Here is a 22,813-nt window from a genome sequence, read left to right as displayed (position 1 = left end):
TTGAATTAAAGCGCTTTTTGCAAGACAATCTAATTATGGTTCACATTCACCATCTGCATCAGGATTAAACTAAGGATAAGCTGCAAAAGATGATATGCAAACAATTGTTTTAGCAATGCATGCAGGAATGTGTGTATAACAGTGGTTCCATTTGCAGAATAATGATCTCAGTGACACATAGCCCCTTCCCCTCTCTATAATGGTCGACCAAGCAATCCCAACCTCTTAGAAACAAATAATCACGGGTATGGTCAAAAAGTAATCTCACCTTTCCGATACCACAATTAATCGGGTTCTCAAGTATTTATTGTGCTTCAACTGCATGTCTGCAAAACAAGACACATTTATAAAGAGAATTGCAACAATTTCTGATCATATTTTCATATTTATTTTATTTCATATTTCAGATACAGCGCGGAAACAGGCCTTTTCGGCCCACCAAGTCCGCGCCGCCCAGCGATCCCCGCACACTAACACTATCCTACACACACTAGGGACAATTTTTACATTTACCCAGTCAATTAACCTACATACCTGTACGTCTTTGGAGTGTGGGAGGAAACCGAAGATCTCGGAGAAAACCCACGCAGGTCACGGGGAGAACGTACAAACTCCTTACAGTACAGCACCCGTAGTCAGGATCGAACCTGAGTCTCCGGCGCTGCATTCACTGTAAAGCAGCAACTCTACCGCTGCTTATTATAGACAATAGGTGCAGGAGGAGGCCATTCGGCCCTTCGAGCCAGCACCGCCATTCAATGTGATCATGGCTGATCATTCTCAATCAGTACCCCGTTCCTGCCTTCTCCCCATACCCCCTGACTCCGCTATCCTTAAGAGCTCTATCTAGCTCTCTCTTGAATGCATTCAGAGAATTGGTCTCCACTGCCTTCTGAGGTAGAGAATTCCACAGATTCACAACTCTCTGACTGAAAAAGTTTCTCCTCATCTCAGTTTTATTTCCCCACAGTCCCAGATATATCAAGGAACCTTGGGCAAGGTTTTTTTTAAATGTGTTCACCTTATGCCATGTGAAGCCAATGGGGCAATGATAGTGAAGTGCATGTTTGTTCAAATTTCAGATGTCTTCAAAATTAAACATACTACATTGTATATTTGATGTAAATAATGCCAATGCTTAGATGCTGCCGACCCTCTCTCACCCACTTCCAGTATTTCCAACTTACTATTGTAAGAAGTCCCAACCATTCGTAGTCTATGTCCGAGCCTTATTAGTCCTTCACTTCAATCACTTTTACAAACAAGGAACTGGAGATGCCAGTTTAGCAAAGAAAAGTGTTGGAGTAACTCAGTGCGTCAGGCAGCATCTGTAGAGATCATGGATCGGTGACGTTTCAAGTCTGGACCCTTCTCAATGACCTGACCACCCACATTCCTCAAGATTAGGTCTAGTACCGCCCCTTCTCTCATTAGACGATACACTGGCTCAAAAAGCTGTCTGACACACATTTTTTTTTAATTCCACCGCCTCCAAGTCTTTCAGATGAAGGCAATCTCAGTTAACATTCGAGAAGTTGAAATCACCTCCTATCATAACCTTATTGTTCTTACACCTGTGATTTGTCTACATACATGCTCCTCCATCTCCTGATGATTGTTAGGTCTGTAGTACATCCTTGGCAAAGTTATCACTCCCTCCCCAACTTTGTTTCTAAGCTCTACCCACATGGCCTCATTTGAAGACCTTCTGGGATATCCTCCCTCATTATCGCAGTAATGGACTCCATCAATAGGAATGGTTTAGAGGAACATGGGCCAAATGGGATTAGCTTAGATGGGGTATCTTGGACGACATGGATGTATTAAACTGAAGGACCCCGTATCCATGCTCTTTGACTCCAAGACTCGAAATACCTACCAAAGATCGGTATTGAGAAAATATTCTCCAGACAGACTTAAAGAACAAACCAGGGAGGTTTTTAAAAAAATAATGTGTTAAGACAATCAAATGGTCTTTGTTATGGTTCATACGGTACCACGACTATCGTTGCTCCTCATCAAACAAATATACCTGCATCTGAATCCAAGTAATATTTCCCAAATGCCTCATCCTTGGGAATGTTTGGGTACAGATAAAGCAGAGGGTGTTCAGGGACATTCTCATCTGCCATTACTTTGTAGAATCGAACAATTTCTGAGAGAGGGATGTTAATCAGGTGTGCCTTGGTGTACGGTTCCACAGATCGAATTTTGCATTCCCCTGCAGAAGCAAGCAGCACTATTAACAAGCAGAACACAAATGGTTTCAAAAGCGTACGCATCATTTAATAAAAGAACACAACAAATAGGAGCATGAGCAAGCCATTTGGCTGATTTTTAAAAAAAACAATCTCTCCTCAACTCTGTCTCTTTATTCTGAGACCAGGACCCCTGGCTGTGTAGTCCCCAGCCAGGGAGAAACACCTCCCCTCCCCCTCCTTCCCAGCATCAAGACCACGAAGAATTTTGTATACTTCAATGAAGCCACCTCTCCATCTCCACACCGACCAGCGATCCCCGCAAATTAACACGGTCCTACACACACTAGGGACAATTTACATTTATACCAACCCAATGAACCTACAAACTGTACGTTTTTGGAGTGTGGGAAGAAACCGAAGATCTTGGAGAAAACCCACGCGGTCACGGGGAGAATGTACAAACTCCGTTCAGACAGCACAAACAGTCGGGATAGAACCGGGGTCTCTGGTGCTGTGAGGCAGCAACTCTACCGCTGCGCCACCGTGCCGCACGTTCTTGGGAATATTAATTCATTTAAAGTGACTCTGTATAAATTCAAAATAACATGACCACCTCAGAAGAACAAGCCCTCCCCCATTTACATCAAGGGACAAGAACTCTCCTTGTTACACTCCCCAAGTTACCCTTTCATTACTTACCATTGGGCAAGTGCTCTACCCATGTAAATGTAATACCACCATCTTTAATGCTCTCACTGAAGCGAAGCAGGAACGTGCCAGACAGCTTATGTTTTAACAATTTACGCTCTCTCTTCTTGCTCACGAACCCAATGATGTGCCTGGAAGATAGCAAAACCAACATCAGCCACTTTGGAACAGACTCTGTTTCTTTAGTCACCAACGTGTTAACCTGCGCTTTTTCGGACAACAGCTGGCCTTCCTTGTCATCCCCCTCACCACCATGATCTCTGTGCACACCTTACCCTTCCTTATCTCCCCTGACTCTCAGTCTGAAGAAGGGTCTCGACCAGAAACGTTGCCCATTTCTTCTCTCCAGAGATACTGCCTGCCCTGCTGACTCACTCCACCATTTTGTGTCTATCCACCATGGGCAAGACCTTTTATGGAGATCTAACTCCCTCAGTACCTGGACAATCAAGCCAAACCGATGTTTCAACTTTGTATAGGTCTGATTTATCTTAACAAAGAGAAGGTGCAAATATCTATTCGCGAAATTGGCCAAGATATATTATGGCCCCAGCTCATGTTAAGTCATAAGGCCACTTCAACCCATCAACTGCAGCTGTATAAATCTCTCCACATGCTTTAAAGGGTATCATTAAATATCAAAGCTATGAGAACACCACACTGGAGGCCACTTTACCCGTCATTCCAGATATTCTCGAAGTATTTCTTAATAAGGTCCAGGATCCCTTGCAACCAGAGCCAGAAGGAGAAGTTCTGGTTTGATAAATTCTCCTGTGATAAGACATCAAAAACCGTTAAAAATGCTTAGAATAAAACCATAGACTGATACAGTAAAAATATACACCGATCAGCCAAAACATTATGACCTGATGAGCCAACACATTATGACCACCTGCCTAATATGCTGTTGGTCCTCCGTGTGCAGCCCCATACGCAGCAGGGAGCGATGCACTGTGTATTGTGACACATTCCTCCTGTGACCACCATTAACATTTTCTGTGACTTGTGCCACAGTAGACCTTCTGTCGGTTCGGATCAGACGGAATAGCCTTCGTTGCCCTCGCGCATCGATGAGCCTCGGGCGCCCAACACCCTGCCTGTCGCCGGTTTGTGGTTTGTCCCTCCTCAGACCACTGTCGGTAGGTACTCACCACTGCTGACCGGGAGCACCCCACAAGCCTTGCCGTTTCAGAGATGCACTGACCCAGTCGTCTGGCCAAAACAATTTGGCCCTTGTCAAAGTCACTCAGGTCTTTACTCCTGCCCATTTCTCCTGCATCCAACACATCAACTTCAAGAACTGACTGTTCACTTGCTGCCTAATATATCCCACCCCTTGACAGGTGCCATTGTAACAAGATAATCAATGTTATTCACTTTGCCTGTCAGTGGTCATAATGTTTTGGCTGATCAGTGTACAACGCATAATGTTGTATAATCTTACAAGATCCCAAGACCAACCTACAGGGGAGAAGCCGTGAGCCGTAGTGGGGAAGGTCTAGATCTAGAGGGAGAGGTCTCAGGGGAAGAGACCGACCAATTGGGACAGAAATGAAGAAACATTTCTCGTCTCTGGGGGTAGCTAATCTTTGGAATTCTCTAATCCAAAGAGCTGTACTAATTCAGTCATTGAATATATTCAAATCTGAGGTTTTTGGAATAGAGAGGAATTGAGGGTTACCTGTTTCAGACAGGAAAATAGATCAAGGCCAACAATCCGTTCATCTTACCTTTGAAAACTTTGTCCAAGTAATGCAACAGTCTGCATAGTTTTCCTGAGCCCCTAAAGAATGCAAGAGAAACAAAACACCAAATTGGAATCAAAATGGAACTTTGCTCGAGACTGCTGAATGAAACACATTTTGTCAATTTAGCCAAAGTGTCACCTCATAATAGAATTTATTTTTGAAAGCTACCCATTGGTCTACTTTGCATGCATTCAGCTCGCCGATGCACTCTGTCCTGCTGTCTCCCCCCCATGGTTGCAGCTTTATAAACTGTGAGGAGGCTGCATTGTGGACTATTGCGTGCAGATCTGTTTCGTCCCTGAATACAGGGAGGATGTGGAGGCTTTGGAGAGGACGTAGAAGAGGTTTATGAAGACACTGCCTGGATTGGAGTGTATTAGCTACAATAGGCAATAGGTGCAGGAGGAGGCCATTCGGACCTTCGAGCCAGCACCTCCATTCAATGTGATCATGGCTGACCATTCTCAATCAAGGAGTGGTTGGATCGCTTTCTTAGGAGCATCAAAGGCTGAGGGGTAAGCTGACAGAAGTATTAAAATTATGAGATGCATTGATCGGATCGGTAAAAGCAATCTCTTCCCCCTCCCTCCCCCAAGTGGAAATAATAAATACTAGAGGCCATAGATTTAAAGTAAAAGGGGGAAAGTTTAAAGGAGATTAGACACACGCACGCGTGCGGAAGGGTCGAGACTATCAAAAGATTTTAACATTTTAATGTCAGAGCTTTGCTGAACCAAGAAACAAAGGCCAGTGAGCACAGGGGTGATGAGTAAATGGCGCACGGTGTAAGTTAGGATATTGGCAGCATTTCAGGTGACCTCAAGGTTACAAGGGAGAAAACTAGGGAGATCAGTCAGGACTGTGTTGGAATCATCAAGACCAGAGACGATTAAAGATTGGGCAACTGTGTTTTAACAACAATCCAATGGTCACAATTGTTTGATCACGAGTTGCTTAAAACCTTAAATAATCATGGTAAGATCTGTAGACCTTTCACTCACTGGGTTATTAATAATTCAGCCTTTTGGATTACTGATCCTGTAGCGTAACCACAACCTACACCTCTTACCCGAAGAAAGGCAGTAATCAACTCACCAAATAATTTTTCTGCCAACATGTTAAGCTGTTCAGCATTCAATTCTCTCTTGGTGTTTGAAGAAAACTGCCAGCTCAGTGCCTCTGAGAGCTGACTCCATGGTGCCAAGGGAGGGTTAGAAAAGAACATCATATTCTAGGAGAGATAGGGATGAATTTTAACTCTGAGATCTTCCTATGGAGTTAATAGTTGTATTCAAAAAAATTACAAGCATTGCAACAGTAAACCCTCATTATAACAATGGGTGGTGGGAAATGGTGTCCATTATTGACGTTTGTCGGTATAATCGAGTACAGTATTAGCATCATATGGAGATGAAACAAAGAAATGCAGATGATGGTTGATACACAAAAGTGCTGGAGTAACTCAGCGGATCAGGCAGTACCTCTGGAGAAAATGGATAGGTGACGTTTCACAGAGTGCTGGAGTAACTCAGCGGCTCAGGCAGCATCTCTGGAGAACATGGATAGGTGATGTTGGGACCCTTCTTCAGACTGCTGAGTTACTCCAGCACTTTCTGTCGTCCACCCAGTGATCATAATTTCTGCTTTGAAGTTACTATCAACACTTGTTCAATTGGATAGCCAGTAGAGCACACAGCAGATATCGGCATCCACTGCAGCTGAGATGCAGAAGGAGACAAGAGAGTCATTGCAATCACTCTCCACCCCCCCCAAAAGCTGAGAAAATTTCCCAAAGGCCCTTACCTGAAGATCACTGCAGAGCAAGTTGTACCAGACCACTGAAGCCCAGCCGCTGAGGAGCTGGCTGGCATTTGAGATGACAACAACAGGTAAAGTACTCGTCTGTCAAAAACAAGGATGATTTTAATGCAATAATAGGGAGAACATAAAACCACTATTGAATCGATATTGCAATGCATGAAAGCTAAATGGGGTGCGTTTAGGCAGTGCTTTTCATATCCTTTCATGTCCCAAAATATTTCAGAATCACCAGGGCGGCACGGTGGCGTAGCGCTAGAGTTGCTGCCTTACAGCACTGCAATGCCGGAGACCTGCGTTTGATCCCAACTACAGGTGCTGTCTGTACGGAGTTTGTATGTTCTCCTTGTTGGTTTACTCCGAGATCTTCAGTTTCTTCCCACGCTCCAAAGACATACCGGTTTTGTAGGTAAATTGGCTTGGTAAATGCAAAAATTGGCCCTAGTGTGTGTAGGATAGTGTTAGCGTGGGGAATCCCTGGTCGGTGTGGACCCGATGGGCCGAAGGGCCCGTTTCTGTGCTGTGTCTCTAAACTAAACTACTTAGCCACCCTCATTTAACACAACGACACAAGCTTCCTTCCTCCAGCAAGTATAAGCTCAGCGTTTTACTGACTGGATCTATGGCAACAGGTGCTCTGTTAAGTGGAAAACCTACCTCAAGTTTGAGGTTGAGATCTTGGTAAACCAGCTCTGTCTCAAAGCTAATTAGATGGAGCTCCTCTGTTATACCAAGGGAAGCCTGCAGAGGGAACGGACGTGGAGATGAGGGGTGGGGGTTGGCGAAGGAGGGAGAAAGACAACAACGTTAGCAGGACGATAATTAAGACAGGCACAGAAATAGCAGCTCATGACCAATATAAAACTCGATAAGTTGGTTACAAAACTTGCATAGGAATCACACCCACTTTTTTCCCTCCCCCAAAGATATACATAGAATGTTTTAAACAAGATTGCAGATCGAGAACAAGGTAAAGTGGAGACACAAATAACTGCAGATGCTGATTTACAAAAAATTGAGAGTGCTGGAGTAACTCAGCGGGTCAGGCAGCATCTGTGGAGAACATGGATAGGTGACGTTTCACAGAATGCTGGAGTAACTCAGCGGGTCAGGCAGCATCTGTGGAGAACATGGATAGGTGACGTTTCACAGAGTGCTTGAGTAACTCAGCGGGTCAGGCCAGGGCCGTCTTAACGCATGGGCCTGATGGGCACTTGCCCGGGGTCCCACGAGCATAGGGGCCCCATGCTGATCTGTGTATGTTAAGTGACTTGCAATAAATAAATACTACTTTAAAAAAAATGTAGGTTCAATAAGTGCTTTTTTCGCAACATTTTCTGTCCCTAAGTGCTTCTCACAGCGATCTGTAAGTGCTTTTCGCAACAATGTAGCACCCTAAGTCCATCGCTAAGTGCTTTTCGGTAAGTGCTTTTCGCCGGCACGACAGGGGGGGGGGGCTGGTAGGGAAAGGGGGGTTGGGGAGAGTAACGGTAGGGGCCCCAGTACACTGCTTTGCCCGGGGGCCCATAATGCTGTAAAAACGGCCCTGGGTCAGGCAGCATCTGTGGAGAACATGGATAGGTGACGTTTCACAGAGTGCTGGAGTAACTCAGCGGGTCAGGCAGCATCTGTGGGGAACATGGATAGGTGACGTTTCACAGAGTGCTTGAGTAACTCAGCGGGTCAGGCAGCATCTGTGGAGAACATGGATAGGTGACGTTTCACAGAGTGCTGGAGTAACTCAGCGGGTCGGGCAACATCTCTGGAGGACATGGACGGGCAATGTTTCAGGTCAAAACCCTTGAGTGGCATGGTGGCGCAGTGGTAGAGTTGCTGCCTTACAGCGACAGACACCCGGGTTCCATCCCGACTACTGGCGCTGTCTGTACAGAGTTTGTACGTTCCCCCCGTGACCTGCATGGGTTTTCTCCTAGATCTTCCGTTTCCTCCCCCACTCCAAAGACGCACAGGTTTGTAGGTTAATTGGCTTGGTATAAGTGTAAATTGTCCCTAGTGCGTGTAGGATAGTGTTAGTGTGCGGGGGAATTGATGGTTGGCGCAGAATCAATGGGCCGAAGGGCCCGTTTCCGCACTGTATCTCTAAACTAAACTCTCTGCACAAGCCCATTCACGCCCCAGTAACCTGACGAGGGTCGAAGTGACAAGTAACAGGCAGAAATCTCCAATAGTGTTTGCATTACCTCATTGCTTCCTTTGCCTCCAATAATAGACTTCTGCTCCTTAAGTTGCTGCAATTGGGAAAAATACAATGATGATAAAACGTGCTGATTTTCATTAACTAGAAACCCACCACACAAATTACTCAAAGGTCATAAATAGGTGCATAAAAATAGCCATGCTCTTACCAAATGTCTGAAATCAACGGACAAGCCCCCAAACTTGGATTCTATCGTGTTCATTGCCTTCTCGTTTGTGCCGAGAATGTTGAATTTACGATACCTGGTGAGCAAAGTATTGACTTCAGTAACTTTGATGGCAAAGATTATCAAATAAAAAGTATATTTATAATTCAAAGTCACTCGCCCTGTAAATGGTACATAAACTCAATACGGCACAGTGGCTGGCGTGTAGAGCCATAGCCTGCCAGTGTCAGGCACCCCAGTTTCATCTTGACCTCCGGTGCTACGTGGGCGGAGTCCCCCTGTGACTGGACAAGATTCCCCCAGGTGCTCCAGTTTCCTCCCGCATTTCCAAAACATGCAGGTTGATAAGTTAAAGTTATCCTCGGTGTGGAAGTAAGTGACAGGATTTGAGGGGAGTTGATGAGAATATGGGGGAGAATAAAATGGGATTAGTGCAAATGGGTGCTTCATAATTGGCACAGACGTGACCGATGAGCCAATTTCCATGCGGCATCTGTGGCTAACCCAGAATCTATTACAATCATTTTTGTGAATTTTGCAAATTTGCAGATGATACAAAGCTGGGTGGTAGTGTCAACTGTGAGGAAGATGCTATGAGGTTGCAGGGTGACTTGGACAGGTTGTGAGAGTGGGCGGATGCATGGCAGATGCAGTTTAATGTGGATAAGTGTGAGGTTATCCACTTTGGTGGTAAGAATAGGAAGGCAGAGTATTATCTGAATGGTGTCAAGTTAGGAAAAGGGGACGTACAACGAGATCTGGGTGTCCTAGTGCATCAGTCACTGAAAGGAAGCATGCAGGTACAGCAGGCAGTGAAGAAAGCCAATGGAATGTCGGCCTTCATAACAAGAGGAGTTGAGTACAGGAGCAAAGAGGTCCTTCTGCAGTTGTACAGGGCCCTAGTGAGACCTCACCTGGAGTACTGTGTGCAGTTTTGTACTCCAAATTTGAGGAATGATATTCTTGCTATTAAAGGCGTGCAGCGTAGGTTTACTAGGTTAATTCCCGGAATGGCGGGACTGTCATGTTGAAAGACTGGAGCGACTAGGCTTGTATACATTGGAATTTAGAAGGATGAGAGGAGATCTTATTGAAACGTATAAGATTATTAAGGGGTTGGACACGTTAGAGGCAGGAAACATGTTACCAATGTTGGGGGAGTCCAGAACAAGGGGCCACAGTTTAAGAATAAGGGGTAGGCCATTTAGAACGGAGATAAGGAAACACATTTTCAGTCAGAGAGTTGTGAGTCTGTGGAATTCTCTACCTCAGAAGGCAGTGGAGGCCAATTCTCTGAATGCATTCAAGAGAGAGTTAGATAGAGCTCTTAAGGATAGCGGAGTCAGGGGGTATGGGGAGAAGGCAGGAACGGGGTACTGATTGAGAATGTCAAGTCAAGTCAAATTTATTTGTCACATACACATACACGATGTGCAGTGAAATGAAAGTGGCAATGCCTGCGGGTTGTGCACAAAAAGAATTACAGTTACAGCATATAAATAAAGTTAATAAGTTACTATTAGTGTCGACAAAAATTTAGTCTCTGGGGTTATAAAAGTTGACAGTCCTGATGGCCTGTGGGAAGAAGCTCCGTCTCATCCTCTCCGTTTTCACAGCGTGACAGCGGAGGCGTTTGCCTGATCGTAGCATCTGGAACAGTCCGTTACTGGGGTGGCAGGGGTCCCTCATGATCTTGCTTGCTCTGGATCTGCACCTCCTGATGTATAGGTCCTGCAGGGGGACGAGTGTAGTTCCCATGGTGCGTTCTGCCGAACGCACTACTCTCTGCAGGGCCATCCTGTCCTGGGCAGAGCTGTTCCCAAACCAGACTGTAATGTTGCCGGACAGGATGCTCTCTACAGCCCCAGAGTAGAAGCAATGAAGGATCCTCAGAGACACTCTGAATTTCCTCAGTTGTCTAAGGTGGTAAAGGCGCTGCTTAGCCTTACCCACCAGTGCGGCAATGTGCGTTGCCCACGTCAGATCCTCTGCGATGCGGACTCCCAAGTATTTAAAACTGCTCACCCTATCCACAATAGACCCATTTATCTCCAGTGGCGTGTACGTCCTTGGATGTTTAGCCCTTCTGAAGTCCACAATCAGCTCCTTCGTTTTAGTGACATTCAAGAGGAGGCTATTGTCCTGACACCAGAGTGCCAGATCAGCCACCTCCTCCCGGTAGGCCTTCTCATCGTTGTTGGAGATCCGGCCCACCACCACAGTGTCATCAGCAAACTTGATGATGGAGTTTGAGCTGAACCTGGCCCCACAGTCATGTGTGTACAGGGAGTACAGTAGGGGGCTAAGGACGCAACCCTGGGGGGATCCTATGTTCAGGGTGAGGGACCTAGATGTGTGTTCCCCCATCCTGACCACTTGGGGCCTGGCGGTGAGAAAGTCCAGGACCCAGGCACACAGAGGGGTGCTAAGCCCCAGTTCCAGCAGCTTCTCAACCAGTCTGCTGGGGACTATTGTGTTGAATGCTGAACTAAAGTCAATGAACAGCATCCTCACATAGCCCCCCTGGCTGTCCAGATGAGAGAGAGCGGTGTGTAGAACCTGGGAGACCGCATCATCCGTGGACCTGTTCGGACGGTATGCGAACTGTAGTGGGTCCATGTTGCGAGGAAGGAGAGCGCAGATGTGCTTCTTGACTAGCCTCTCAAAGCATTTCATGACAACCGAGGTGAGGGCCACCGGTCGGTAGTCATTTAAACACGCTGGAGAGGCATTCTTTGGCACCGGTACAATGATGGATCTTTTGAAGCATGCAGGGACCACGGACTTGGCCAAGGAGAGGTTGAATATTGATCAGCCATGATCACATTGAATGGCGGTGCTCGGCTCGAAGGGCCGAATGGCCTCCTCCTGCACCTATTGTCTATTGTGGCTTCCCTTTTCTGCAGTTGGCTGACAGATATTACCCCACTGTTTTAAAAGACGACTGTCCAATCTCCTTGGCCAGATTTAGTTATCAAGGATGGTAATAAAATGATTGGTTCAAAGTGGAGCAGCCAGTCTATCATTTATTACATCCATCATCAAATAAAGTTTAAATTTTTTTTTAATGATTACTATTAAAAGCCTTACCCTTTTCCATTTGGTGAACTCCTGCAAGTTAAAAAAAAATAGAATTGTCAAATGGTTTAAGGTTTTCTTAGTTCTTCTCAGCTGGACAAAAATAACATTCAAAGGTTACAGAAGACAATGGTTCTGGACATCACAAAGTAGTATTTAAAGCTCAAAGTGTTCCTGGCAAATATCTTTAAATCACGTCATGTATTCAGTGTTGCAAACAAAAACAACAGGGCAATTACGATGTCATCAAAGATGGATACCAAAGCAAGAGATTTGCAGAGAAGATTAACGAGGATATTGCCAGGACTAGAGGGTGTGAGCTATAGGGAGAAGTTGAGTAGGCTGGGACTCTATACCCTAGAGCGCAGGAGGAAGAGGGCTGATCTTATAGTGTATAAAATCATGAGAGGAATAGATCGGGTAGATGCAGTCTATCTTGCCCAGAGTAGGTGAATTGCGAACCAGAGGACATAGATTTAAGGTGAAGGGAAAAAGATTTAATAGGAATCTGAGGAGAACCTTTTTCTCACAAAGGGTGGTGGGTGTATGGAACGAGCTGCCAGAGGAGGTAGTTGAGGCTGGGACTATAACAACGTTTAAGAAACAGTTATAAACAGGTGCATGGATAGGACAGGTTTGGAGGGATATGGACCAAATGTGGGCAGGCGGGACTTGTTGGCCGGCGTGGGCAAGTTGGGCCGAAGGGCTTGTTTCCACGCTGTATCACTCTAAGTGTACAGATCTTTCAGTTTTCTTACTGTAATAAAACAAGAAACATTCTACAACTCCTTCTGCAGTTGTACAGGGCTCTAGTGAGACCGCACCTGGAGTACTGTGTGCAGTTTTGGTCTCCAAATTTGAGGAAGGATATTCTTGTTATTGAGGGCGTGCAGCGTAGGTTTACTAGGTTAATTCCTGGAATGGCGGGACTGTCATATGTTGAAAGACTGGAGCGACTAGGCTTGTATACACTGGAATTTAGAAGGATGAGAGGAGATCTTATCGAAACATATAAAATTATTAAGGGGTTGGACACGTTAGAGGCAGGAAACATGTTCCCAATGTTGGGGGAGTCCAGAACAAGGGGCCACCGTTTAAGAATAAGGGGTAGGCCCTTTAGAACTGAGATGAGGAAAAACTTTTTCAGTCAGAGAGTTGTGAATCTGTGGAATTCTCTGCCTCAGAAGGCAGTGGAGGCCAATTCTCTGAATGCATTCAAGAGAGAGCTAGATAGAGCTCTTAAGGATAGCGGAGTCAGGGGGTATGGGGAGAAGGCAGGAACGGGGTACTGATTAAGAATGATCAGCCATGATCACATTGAATGGCGGTGCTGGCTCGAAGGGCCGAATGACCTACTCCTGCACCTATATCATATCATATCATATCATATCATATATATACAGCCGGAAACAGGCCTTTTCGGCCCTCCAAGTCCGTGCCGCCCAGCGATCCCCGTACATTAACACTATCCTACACCCACTAGGGACAATTTTTACATTTACCCAGCCAAATAACCTACATACCTGTACGTCTTTGGAGTGTGGGAGGAAACCGAAGATCTCGGAGAAAACCCACGCAGGTCACGGGGAGAACGTACAAACTCCTTACAGTGCAGCACCCGTAGTCAGGATCGAACCTGAGTCTCCGGCGCTGCATTCGCTGTAAAGCAGCAACTCTACCGCTGCGCTACCGTGCCGCCCACTATTATTATTATTATTTTCTATTATTTTGATCACAGGGAGGAAGTGAAGCCGAGCTTCCTTGTCTATCAGCAGAGTACTCCCACTCTCAGGGGGCTATAAACCCAAACCTATTCACTTTTCTTCAGATTCAAACGTTCTAGTGGCACCATGCCAACTCCCAGGAGCTTTGCATCACATCGATCCCAATCCCACGGGAAAGGAGGAAGGATTTTTCTTTGCAGAAGCATAAAAAGCAAATCATTTAAAATAGCACAGAAAAGCAGAATCCTTTAATGATAAAGGGTAGAAGCAGGCTTAAGAATGGAATCTGTTTTTACAAGTTTTGTCGATAATCACTTACTTATCGATGCAAGCTTTCACTTTCATGAGATTATTTGCCACCTCCGGCACTTTCACCAACAGACTGAAAGAGAGAAAATAGAATATTAAAAAGTGGGACCTGCAAGAATCAATATTTCAAGAGAAATTCATCAACCTTGGCCTGCCAATGTTTTGTCAGTTTGTTAAAGGGCCAGAAATAATCCCACTGGTGGTGAGGGTGGGTGGGGGCGGTAGGAAATGGGGAAGTGGTTGGTGAACACTTTCCCCACCTGTTCGCCGAATTACAAAGATACAAGGGGTTACTTGCATGCACCATCACAAATTGGCAGGCCCTGAAACAGGCAAGGCATAGAATATGTTCTAATACAATACATCTTTATTGTCATTGTACAGGGGTACAACGAGATTGGGAATGCGCCTCCCGTATGATGCAATAATTTAATTAATTTAAACAACAACAACCACACGAAACAAATTGTAACAGTTTTAAGACAGAATAAAGTGCAAGTAGATCTGTGCCGGTTCACTGTGCGATGTGACCATCCGGCTCAGCAGAACCGGTTCATAGCAGCTATGGCCCTGGGGATGAAGCTGTTCCTGAGTCTGGAGGTGCAGGCGTAGAAGGCCTTGTATCGTCTGCCCGATGGAAGGAGTTCGAACAGACTGTTGCAGGGGTGTGAAGAGTCTTTGTGGATGCTGGTGGCTTTCCTGAGGCATCGTGTGTTGTAGATGCCCTCCAAGGCTGGTAGCTGTGTTCCGATGGTCCTCTGAGCTCTATGGACTACCCGCTGAAGAGCTTTCCTTTCTGCCTCCGGACAAATGGGATTAGTGTAGAGGGGCAAAAAAAGCAGGCATGGACATGATGGGCAGAAGGGTCCATTTCTGTGCTGTACAACTATAATTCTTAAGTAACAAGGGCCGCAGACACAAGTGCTAGTGTGGGGCATTGGTACAGCAAGATACCCAATGGTCAACCTGGATGTGGTGGGCAAAAGGCCATCCGTACCACACAACACAATGACTCTAACGAGCGTAAAAACCCATCTGAATATCAAGAGGTTGCATAAGCTTGAATATTCAGCCTTCCCCCTTCCAGACAGCTAGATATTACCACACATTTTAATCTGCACCTACCATGGCAACAAGTTTCCCACCAGTGAAAATAAATGTACTCAAATGGACAGGGCCACATGCAAGAGGTACAACACCTCCTCACCAACAGTAGTAATTTAAAAACAATGCTCATAACACACACACATTCACCCACGGGCACCTCCCGGGAGCCAGCAAATAAAATGCACACCTCCAGATTCAGGGGATAGTTTCATCCCAGCTGTTATCAGGCAACTGAACTATCCCATCACCAACCAGACAATGGTCCAGACCTCCCACCTATCTCATTGGAGACATTCGCATTATCTCTAATCGGGCTTGCACTGACCATTATTCTTCATTCACAAAATGCTGGAGTAACTCAGCAGGTCAGGCAGCATCTCGGGAGAGAAGGAATGGGTGACGTTTCGGGTCGAGACCCTTGGGTCTCGACCTGAAACGTCACCCATTCCTTCTCTCCCGAGACGCTGCCTGACCTGCTGAGTTACTCCAGCATTTTGTGAATAAATACCTTCGATTTGTACCAGTATCTGCAGTTATTTTCTTATACTACTTGTTGCTCCACTGCGATTTCTCCTCAAGGTATGTCCACTTTGAAGGAGATTATTCTTCATCCTGTATCTGTACACTGTGGATGGCTTGAATGAAATCATGTACAGTCTTTCCGCTGGCTGGATAGCACGCAACAAAAGCTTTTCACTGTACCACGTGACAATAAACTAAACTAAAGCTAAACGAGCATGACTGTGAACTTTTTCTGAATAATCTTAGTTACTTAAATATGAAAAAACAATTAACACGAATTATAAATAACCATAGGTAGACACAAAATGCTGGAGTAACTCAGCGGGACAGGCAGCATCTCTGGAGAGACAGAATGGGCGACGTTTCGGGTCGAGACCCTTCTTCAGACTCCCGAAACGCCACCCATTCCTTCTCTCCAGAGATGCTGCCAGTCCCGCTGAATTACTCCAGCATTTTGTGCCTGCCTTCGATTTAAACCAGCATGTGCAGTTCTTTCCTACACATTATAAATAACCATCCTTCTTTTCTTTGTCATTTTATACACCAGCAGCATTCAGTAAATGTATTTTCGTTTGTTTTTTTTAAAAGGGTAATTGCTGGAGGTATCATCACACAGAATCTCCCCGCTAACATTCAGTGTTTATGGGAGCTTTTACCCATGAGGGCAGCTGGAACCTGGTTCCACATCTCCTCCCTCACACTTGTGTTTCAACCAACTTTGCCCAAAGTTAACTGGTCAACATCAAATAGCTGTGCACAAATTTGCTGCCACATTTCACATGCCTTGTGCATCGGTGTGTTATTGTGTTAATGGGCCTGTATAGTGGCCACAAGTAGGAATTTCATTGTTCCATTGTCAAAATATAAAATCATGAGGGGAATAGATCTGGTAGATGCAGAGTCTCTTGCCCAGAGTAGGTGAATCGAGGACAAGAGGACATAGGTTCAAGGTGAGAGGGGGGAAATATATTCTAGGAACCTGAGGGGTAACTTTTCCACACAGAGGGTGGTGGGTGTATGGAACAAGCTGCCAGAGGAGGTAGTTGAGGCTGGGACTATCCCAACGTTTAAGAAACAGTTAGACAGGTACATGGATAGGATAGGTTTGGAGGGATATGGACCAAATGCGGGCATGTGGGACTAGTGTAGATGGGACACGTTGGCCTGTATGGGCAAGTTAGGCCGAAGGGCCTGTTTCCATGCTGAATGACTCTAATATATGGCAATTACTAGGGTAATTCCCGGAATGGCGGGACTGTCATATGTTGAAAGACTGGAGCGACTAGGCTTGTATACACTGGAATTTAGAAGGATGAGAGATCTTATCGAAACGTATAAGATTGTTAAGGGGTTGGACACGTTAGAGGCAGGAAACATGTTCCCAATGTTGGGGGAGTCCAGAACCAGGGGCCACAGTTTAAGAATAAGGGGTAGGCCATTTAGAACTGAGATGAGGAAAGAAAATTTCAGTCAGAGAGTTGTGAATCTGTGGAATTCTCTGCCTCAGAAGGCAGTGGAGGCCAATTCTCTGAATGCATTCAAGAGAGAGCTAGATAGAGCTCTTAAGGATAGTGGTGTCAGGGGGTATGGGGAGAAGGCAGGAACGGGGTACTGATTGAGAATGATCAGCCATGATCACATTGAATGGCGGTGCTGGCTCGAAGGGCTGAATGGCCTCCTCCTGCACCTATTGTCTATTGTCTAATTAAGTACTCTTGACTCTGGAACAGTATCTACATTGCAGGTTCAGCAGGATATGGGCCAAACACGGGCAAATGGGACTAGCTTAGATGGGACATCTTGGTCAACATGGATGAGTTGGGCCAAAGGGCCTGTTTCTGTGCTGTATGATCCTAGGATTGCTATAGCACTTGATTGGCTGCAGGGTGCTCTGGGTCATCAAGAGGACCTGAAAGGAGCTGCAATTCAGTTCACGAGGAACATCGATCTAGATTATATGCTCATCTCTATGGTGGATTAAACCCACAAACTGGTGCCAGAGGAAGGAGTCGTACCACAGAAATACTCTCCTTATTGCCTCATAATTTTCACCTTTGGCTTACAGACAAAGATTCAGCAAGAGTCATTGCAAAGGTGTCAATTATTTTTAAACATGCTGCTGCTACTTCATTGAAGAACTTAGCCGAGATCTGTACTCACCGGGGCTTCACAGAGAACTGCGAGCTTGTTCGCAAAACCAAGGGCATCTTACTCTGAGGAGCCGTACAAGGCTGATTCTCCACAACAAATGCACTAGTTTTAAAATGAAAAACAGTATCTTTCAATTTCAACAGCACAACAAGTATTCGCATTCATCAGCTTACTTTAGAGATACAGCGTGGAAACAGGCCCTTCGGCCCACTGAGTCCACGCCGTCCAGCAATCACCCCCACACACCAGTTCAATCCAACACACTAGGGATTGACAGAAGCAGAAGCCAATTAACCTACAAACCCACACGTCAGTGGAACGTCGAAGGCAACCGGAACACCCGGAGAAATCCCACGTGGTCACAGGGAGAACGTACAAACTTCGTACAGACAGCATCCTTAGCCAGGATCGAACCCGGGTCCCTGGCGCTGTAAGGCATCAACTCTACCGCTGCGCCTGTCAGTAGCTCAATAGGGTATAATTGCCTAGTTAATGGGTTTTCTTGAAATTAAACATTTCCACATTCCTTCTTCTCACACATCTCTCTGATAATTTTACTTGGAAATTAGTCTGGAAAGTGTTATTCTCATATGATCACATTTCTGCCACTGTGGCATAAAAAAAAACCCACTGAAATAATAGTAATATTATTTCCAGCACAGAGAAAGGCCTTCCAGCTTAACAAGTAATATTGAATAAGGAAGGGTATTGCAACATCTTTGCTTGTTGCACTATAGTTGCCACAGGATAATCTTCCCAATGAAGAAAGCAGGGGCTTATGACCAACCGCCTTGGCTGGAGATTGTAAAAAGCTTAACCCCAAAAACTTCTCTCCCTGCTCTCCTTTTTTCATTACCCAGATCTCTCACCTCTCTTAGAGAGGATCACTTCACTCTGTCCAATGCTCAGAGAATATGGCACCAAATTAGGAAAGCTTGTGAGCTTCCGAATACGTCAATGCACGCCCCAATCTGGCATAACCACGCTTTCCCCCCATCATTTACAGACACAGCGTTCAGAGAGTGGAGCTGTAAAGGGATAGTTACAATAAAAAGATCTTTACATAAATAGACACTTTGCATCATTTGATCAGCTACAATCCAAGTTCTCATTGCCCAAAACTCAATTCTTCAGGTACTTACAGCTGAGAAATTATGTTCGACAAAACAATTCGCTTTTTGAGTCCCTGCCCGAAGACGACTCATTGTCCAAAATTTTGCTGGGTCCCCCGGAAGCAAAGAACCTAATCTCATCTTTTGTAGGTATCTTTTCAAACAATCTAGATAAATCTACTTTAAAAATAAAACAAACCTGGGAAGAAGACCTTAACATTGAAATTGATGACGATGTCTGGAAGGTAGTACTGAAAAGTATAAAATCCTGTTCTATTAATTCTAGGCTACAACTGATTCAATTCAAGGCTATACACAGATTACACTACTCTAAGGTTAAGCTGCATAAAATCTTTCCTGATCTCTCACCTTTGTGTAATAGATGCAAGACCGCTGAGGGTACACTCGCTCACCACTTTTGGACTTGTCCAAAACTTCACAACTTTTGGTGTCTTTTATTTCAATGGTACTCTACTGTTTTAAACGTCACTTTAACTCCGGACCCTGAAACTGCTCTATTCGGGTATTCCACAACGCTTGAGAAGCTAGACCATAATGCTCGCACAATCTTGGTTTAAGGTATGGTCATTGCCAACAGATGTATTTTGAAACTATGGAAATCAGACTCTGCTCCTCAGTTTGAGACTTGGTTAAGAGAATTAATGGGCATCTTACACGTAGAGAGGTTGAGATATGAATTGTCTGGCAACCCTCAGAGGTTCTTCAACATATGGAACCCAGTGCTGCCGCATATCAAGGACAAGTAAAACTACCCCCTCAATGCCACACACTTTTGTACCTTTTTTGAATCCAGCAGTGAAAATACTGAAATATTTGACGTGAAAATTACCGTGACTCATGTTTTTGTGCTTTTGTCTTTTTTGTCACATTGTAGTTATGTTTTTTTAATTTATTTTTATTTATTTATTTGTTTGTTTGTTTTCATGATTATGTAGGGAAGGGATGGGGTTTACTGTTGTTGTTATATGCACTGTAATTAATTAAAATTAAAATTAAAAAATAAACATTAAGAAAGCAGGGGCTAAGAACATGCTCCAATTGACAAATTAATCCACCTCCCAAACAAATAAGACTCCGCCTCGTACCTTTTAATGAGGTTGGTCAGCAGAATTTTAACATGCTTCTCCAAATTAGGTCTTTGTATTTTAAAAGGATCCTTATCGTAAGTGACTTTTTCTCCCAGTTCCTCCAGCTTTTTCAGCAGTCTTTTCACTTGAAACAAACACACTGCACAATCAGTAAACCTGCGAAGATAAGAATATAACAGGAGTTAGGAAGGAACAGAGGCAAATCAGTACCAGCGTCCAGCCCAGACACACTTTTCTCATTTAACTTTGCACAAAACATTCTACAGCTTTAACATTCTTTAGCTAGACAGCTAAACAGACACAACGTGCTAGAATAGCTCAGCAGGCCATGGAGAGGTGGCGTTTTGGGTCAGGACCCTTCTTCAGACTGTCAAGACGTTTCAGGTCGGGGCCCTTCTTCAGATATCACGACTGAAACATCACCCATCCATGTTCTTCTCCAGAGATGCTACCTGACCTGCTGAGTTACTCCAGCATTTTGTGTCTTCTTTTGTAAACCAGCATCTGCGGCTCCATTGGCAACTCTCTCTGCTGAGATTAAGAACAGCATTTCTAAGCTGACGAAAAGAAAGCATAAAGAAACAAATCTTAAAACCAGACCAACTGATTGGTATCTAGTCACCCATGTTGGAGGTTGTGCTTGTAGGGGGCAAGGTTTGGATAAGAGCGAACTTCAAGATCTCCCTCAGTCAGCACAAGCTATCATTCTTCTTACCAGTTCTCCAGCTGGTCCAGGCAAACATTCACAGGGGCACCGATACAGGCCTTCTGTTGCCGCCTCTTCCAGTCTGCCAGCTCCTCTTTCACCAGCATGCTCAGGAGCACCTCAGCTTTGCTTATGAATTCTGCAAACTTCTGAAGGACTTTCTGCCAAAAACAAAATAAAACTCTCAAAACATTTAAAATGAAGTACGAGACACACCTTTCAATTCTGGGACCAGGTTCAAGACACAAGACAAAAAAATCCTTGCTGGCTCTGCGGATTCCGTTTTAAAGTGTTTGGACTGCATCGAATGGACGCTAGCCCATCATACGAATGTGACCATCATTTACTCCGTAGGGGTAATAGGTTTAGAAAATGGAGAGATTGCATGCATGATGGGTGTAGTTAGTAGTTGCTCTTCACATGCAGGAACCCTGGTGGATTATTTGGGCCTAAAATGTTTCCCAGAGGGAAGGAAAAGTAATTAAACTAATCTTCTCCTTCTACTAACTAAACAGCTTCTCCTTCTACAGTTCCCTTTGTGTACCACTACATTTTGAAGTCTCACGCTGTTTAAATGGTCATTTGCATTTCATATTTCCATCCAAAGTGGATAACCTAATTTTCACCGTCTTTCCCATTCACTTAACCTTTCTGTACCCCTTTACATGCTCTTTGTCACTTCCACACACGGGTTAACAACTTGTGAAGGTGGAGAACATTTGGCTGCAGCACACTTAGTCCCTTCAGCCAAGTCATCAACATAGACGCAAGTAGTTATGTATACGTTCACTTGCACCTCCTCCATCCTCATCTACTGTATCCGTTGTTCAAGATGTGGACTCTTATACATCGGCAAGACCAAACGTAGACTGAACACCTTTGCTCAGTCTGCGTGGATCTACCCAATCTCCCAGTTGCTAAACACTTTAATTCTCCTTCCCATTCCCACACTGACCTTTCTGTCCTAGGCCTTCTCCATTATCAGAGTGAAGCCCAATGCAAATTGGAGGAACAGCACCTCATATTTCACTTGGGCAGCTTACAGCCCAGTGATCTCTCTCACTTCAAGTAACCCTCCCCCACTCAAGTCGTGCCAGCTTCTCGTTTTCACCCAACAAACAGCTAACAATGACCTGTTTCCTTTATTATTGTTACTTTTTTGCATTTCTTTCATTCATTGTTCCATATCTCTCTACATCATCATCTATATCTCGTTTCCCTTTCCCGTGACTTTCAGTCTGAAGAAGGGTCTCGACCCGAAACGTTACTCATACCTTCTCCCCAGAGATGCTGCCTGTCCCACTGAGTTACTCCAGCATTTTGTGTCCATCTTTAGTTATGTATACGATCCAGGTCAAGCACGTGGCACATTAATCGTCCTCAATAGGATTATGAAGGGAACAATGCAGTTATCTTCAGTGCCCCGAGTTAAGTGATGGCAAGTCTCAGTGGCATACACTTGCCACACCAGACTCCACACTGCTGTCCAAAAGTGAATAACTTACTTTTCTATTGCCGTCCAGAATATTTAGCATGTTCTGTAGCACCTTCAATTCTTCTTCCTTCTGCATTTCGGTATTGTTTGATTCTAAAATATAATGAAATTATCATGAAGCTGAAGTGGCGGCGCCTAACGGCAGCGGCTCGCTAGCAGTCTGTTCGTCTTTTTTCCTTTTTTTTTTTGTTGTGTGTCGGTGTTGGGATGGTTTTTGTATTTTTTTTGGTTGTGTATGTGTGGGGGGTGGTGGTGTGGGTGGGGGGTGGTGGTGTGGGTGGGGGTGGCGGGGGAAACTTTTCTCTTCCTCACGGCGCAGGGTGTGGCTCGGCTGCGGGGCCTAACATCGCCCGGTGCGGCTCGGCCGCTGGACTTTACATCGCCCGGTGCGGCTCGGCTGCTGGACTTAACAGTACCTGGTGCAGCTCGGCCGCGGGACTTGACATCGCCCGGTGCGGCTCGGCTGCGGGACTTTGCATCGCTGGTGCGGCTCGGCTGCGGGACTTAACATCGCCCAGTGCGGCTCGGCTGCGGGACTTTGCATCGCCCGGTGCGGCTCGGCTGCGGGACTTAACATCGCCCGGTGCGGCTCGGCTGTGGGACTTTACATCGTTGGTGCGGCTCGACCACGGGACTTTACA

At 45.2% G+C, this 22,813-nt stretch overlaps 1 protein-coding gene across 4 annotated transcripts in view; it reads right to left on the bottom strand.

The window, feature by feature from the left end:
* The window catches only part of LOC144612026 (signal transducer and activator of transcription 1-like), a 55,962-nt gene that overhangs the window by 7,197 nt on the left and 25,952 nt on the right, over positions 1-22,813 (bottom strand). For all 4 annotated transcript variants that reach the window (XR_013549607.1, XM_078431486.1, XM_078431487.1 and 1 more), the window contains 16 exons: positions 22,183-22,265; positions 20,687-20,838; positions 19,969-20,127; positions 17,760-17,852; positions 13,981-14,043; positions 11,950-11,970; positions 8,842-8,935; positions 8,677-8,724; positions 7,133-7,216; positions 6,461-6,559; positions 5,753-5,888; positions 4,640-4,692; positions 3,586-3,680; positions 2,901-3,040; positions 2,033-2,221; positions 269-326 (listed from right to left, as the gene is read on the bottom strand). Coding sequence is in view for 3 of the 4 variants with exons in the window: in XM_078431486.1 (XP_078287612.1) it covers positions 269-326; positions 2,033-2,221; positions 2,901-3,040; positions 3,586-3,680; positions 4,640-4,692; positions 5,753-5,888; positions 6,461-6,559; positions 7,133-7,216; positions 8,677-8,724; positions 8,842-8,935; positions 11,950-11,970; positions 13,981-14,043; positions 17,760-17,852; positions 19,969-20,127; positions 20,687-20,838; positions 22,183-22,265 (1,567 nt within the window). In the remaining variant the exon portion in view is untranslated. The remainder of the gene's footprint in view (positions 1-268; positions 327-2,032; positions 2,222-2,900; positions 3,041-3,585; positions 3,681-4,639; positions 4,693-5,752; positions 5,889-6,460; positions 6,560-7,132; positions 7,217-8,676; positions 8,725-8,841; positions 8,936-11,949; positions 11,971-13,980; positions 14,044-17,759; positions 17,853-19,968; positions 20,128-20,686; positions 20,839-22,182; positions 22,266-22,813) is intronic.

Source organism: Rhinoraja longicauda, chromosome 42 (genome assembly GCF_053455715.1).
Source record: "Rhinoraja longicauda isolate Sanriku21f chromosome 42, sRhiLon1.1, whole genome shotgun sequence".
Lineage (NCBI taxonomy): Eukaryota > Metazoa > Chordata > Chondrichthyes > Rajiformes > Arhynchobatidae > Rhinoraja > Rhinoraja longicauda.
The sequence above is the reverse complement of the archived record's forward strand: the minus strand, read 5'-3'. Positions and strand labels throughout refer to the sequence as shown.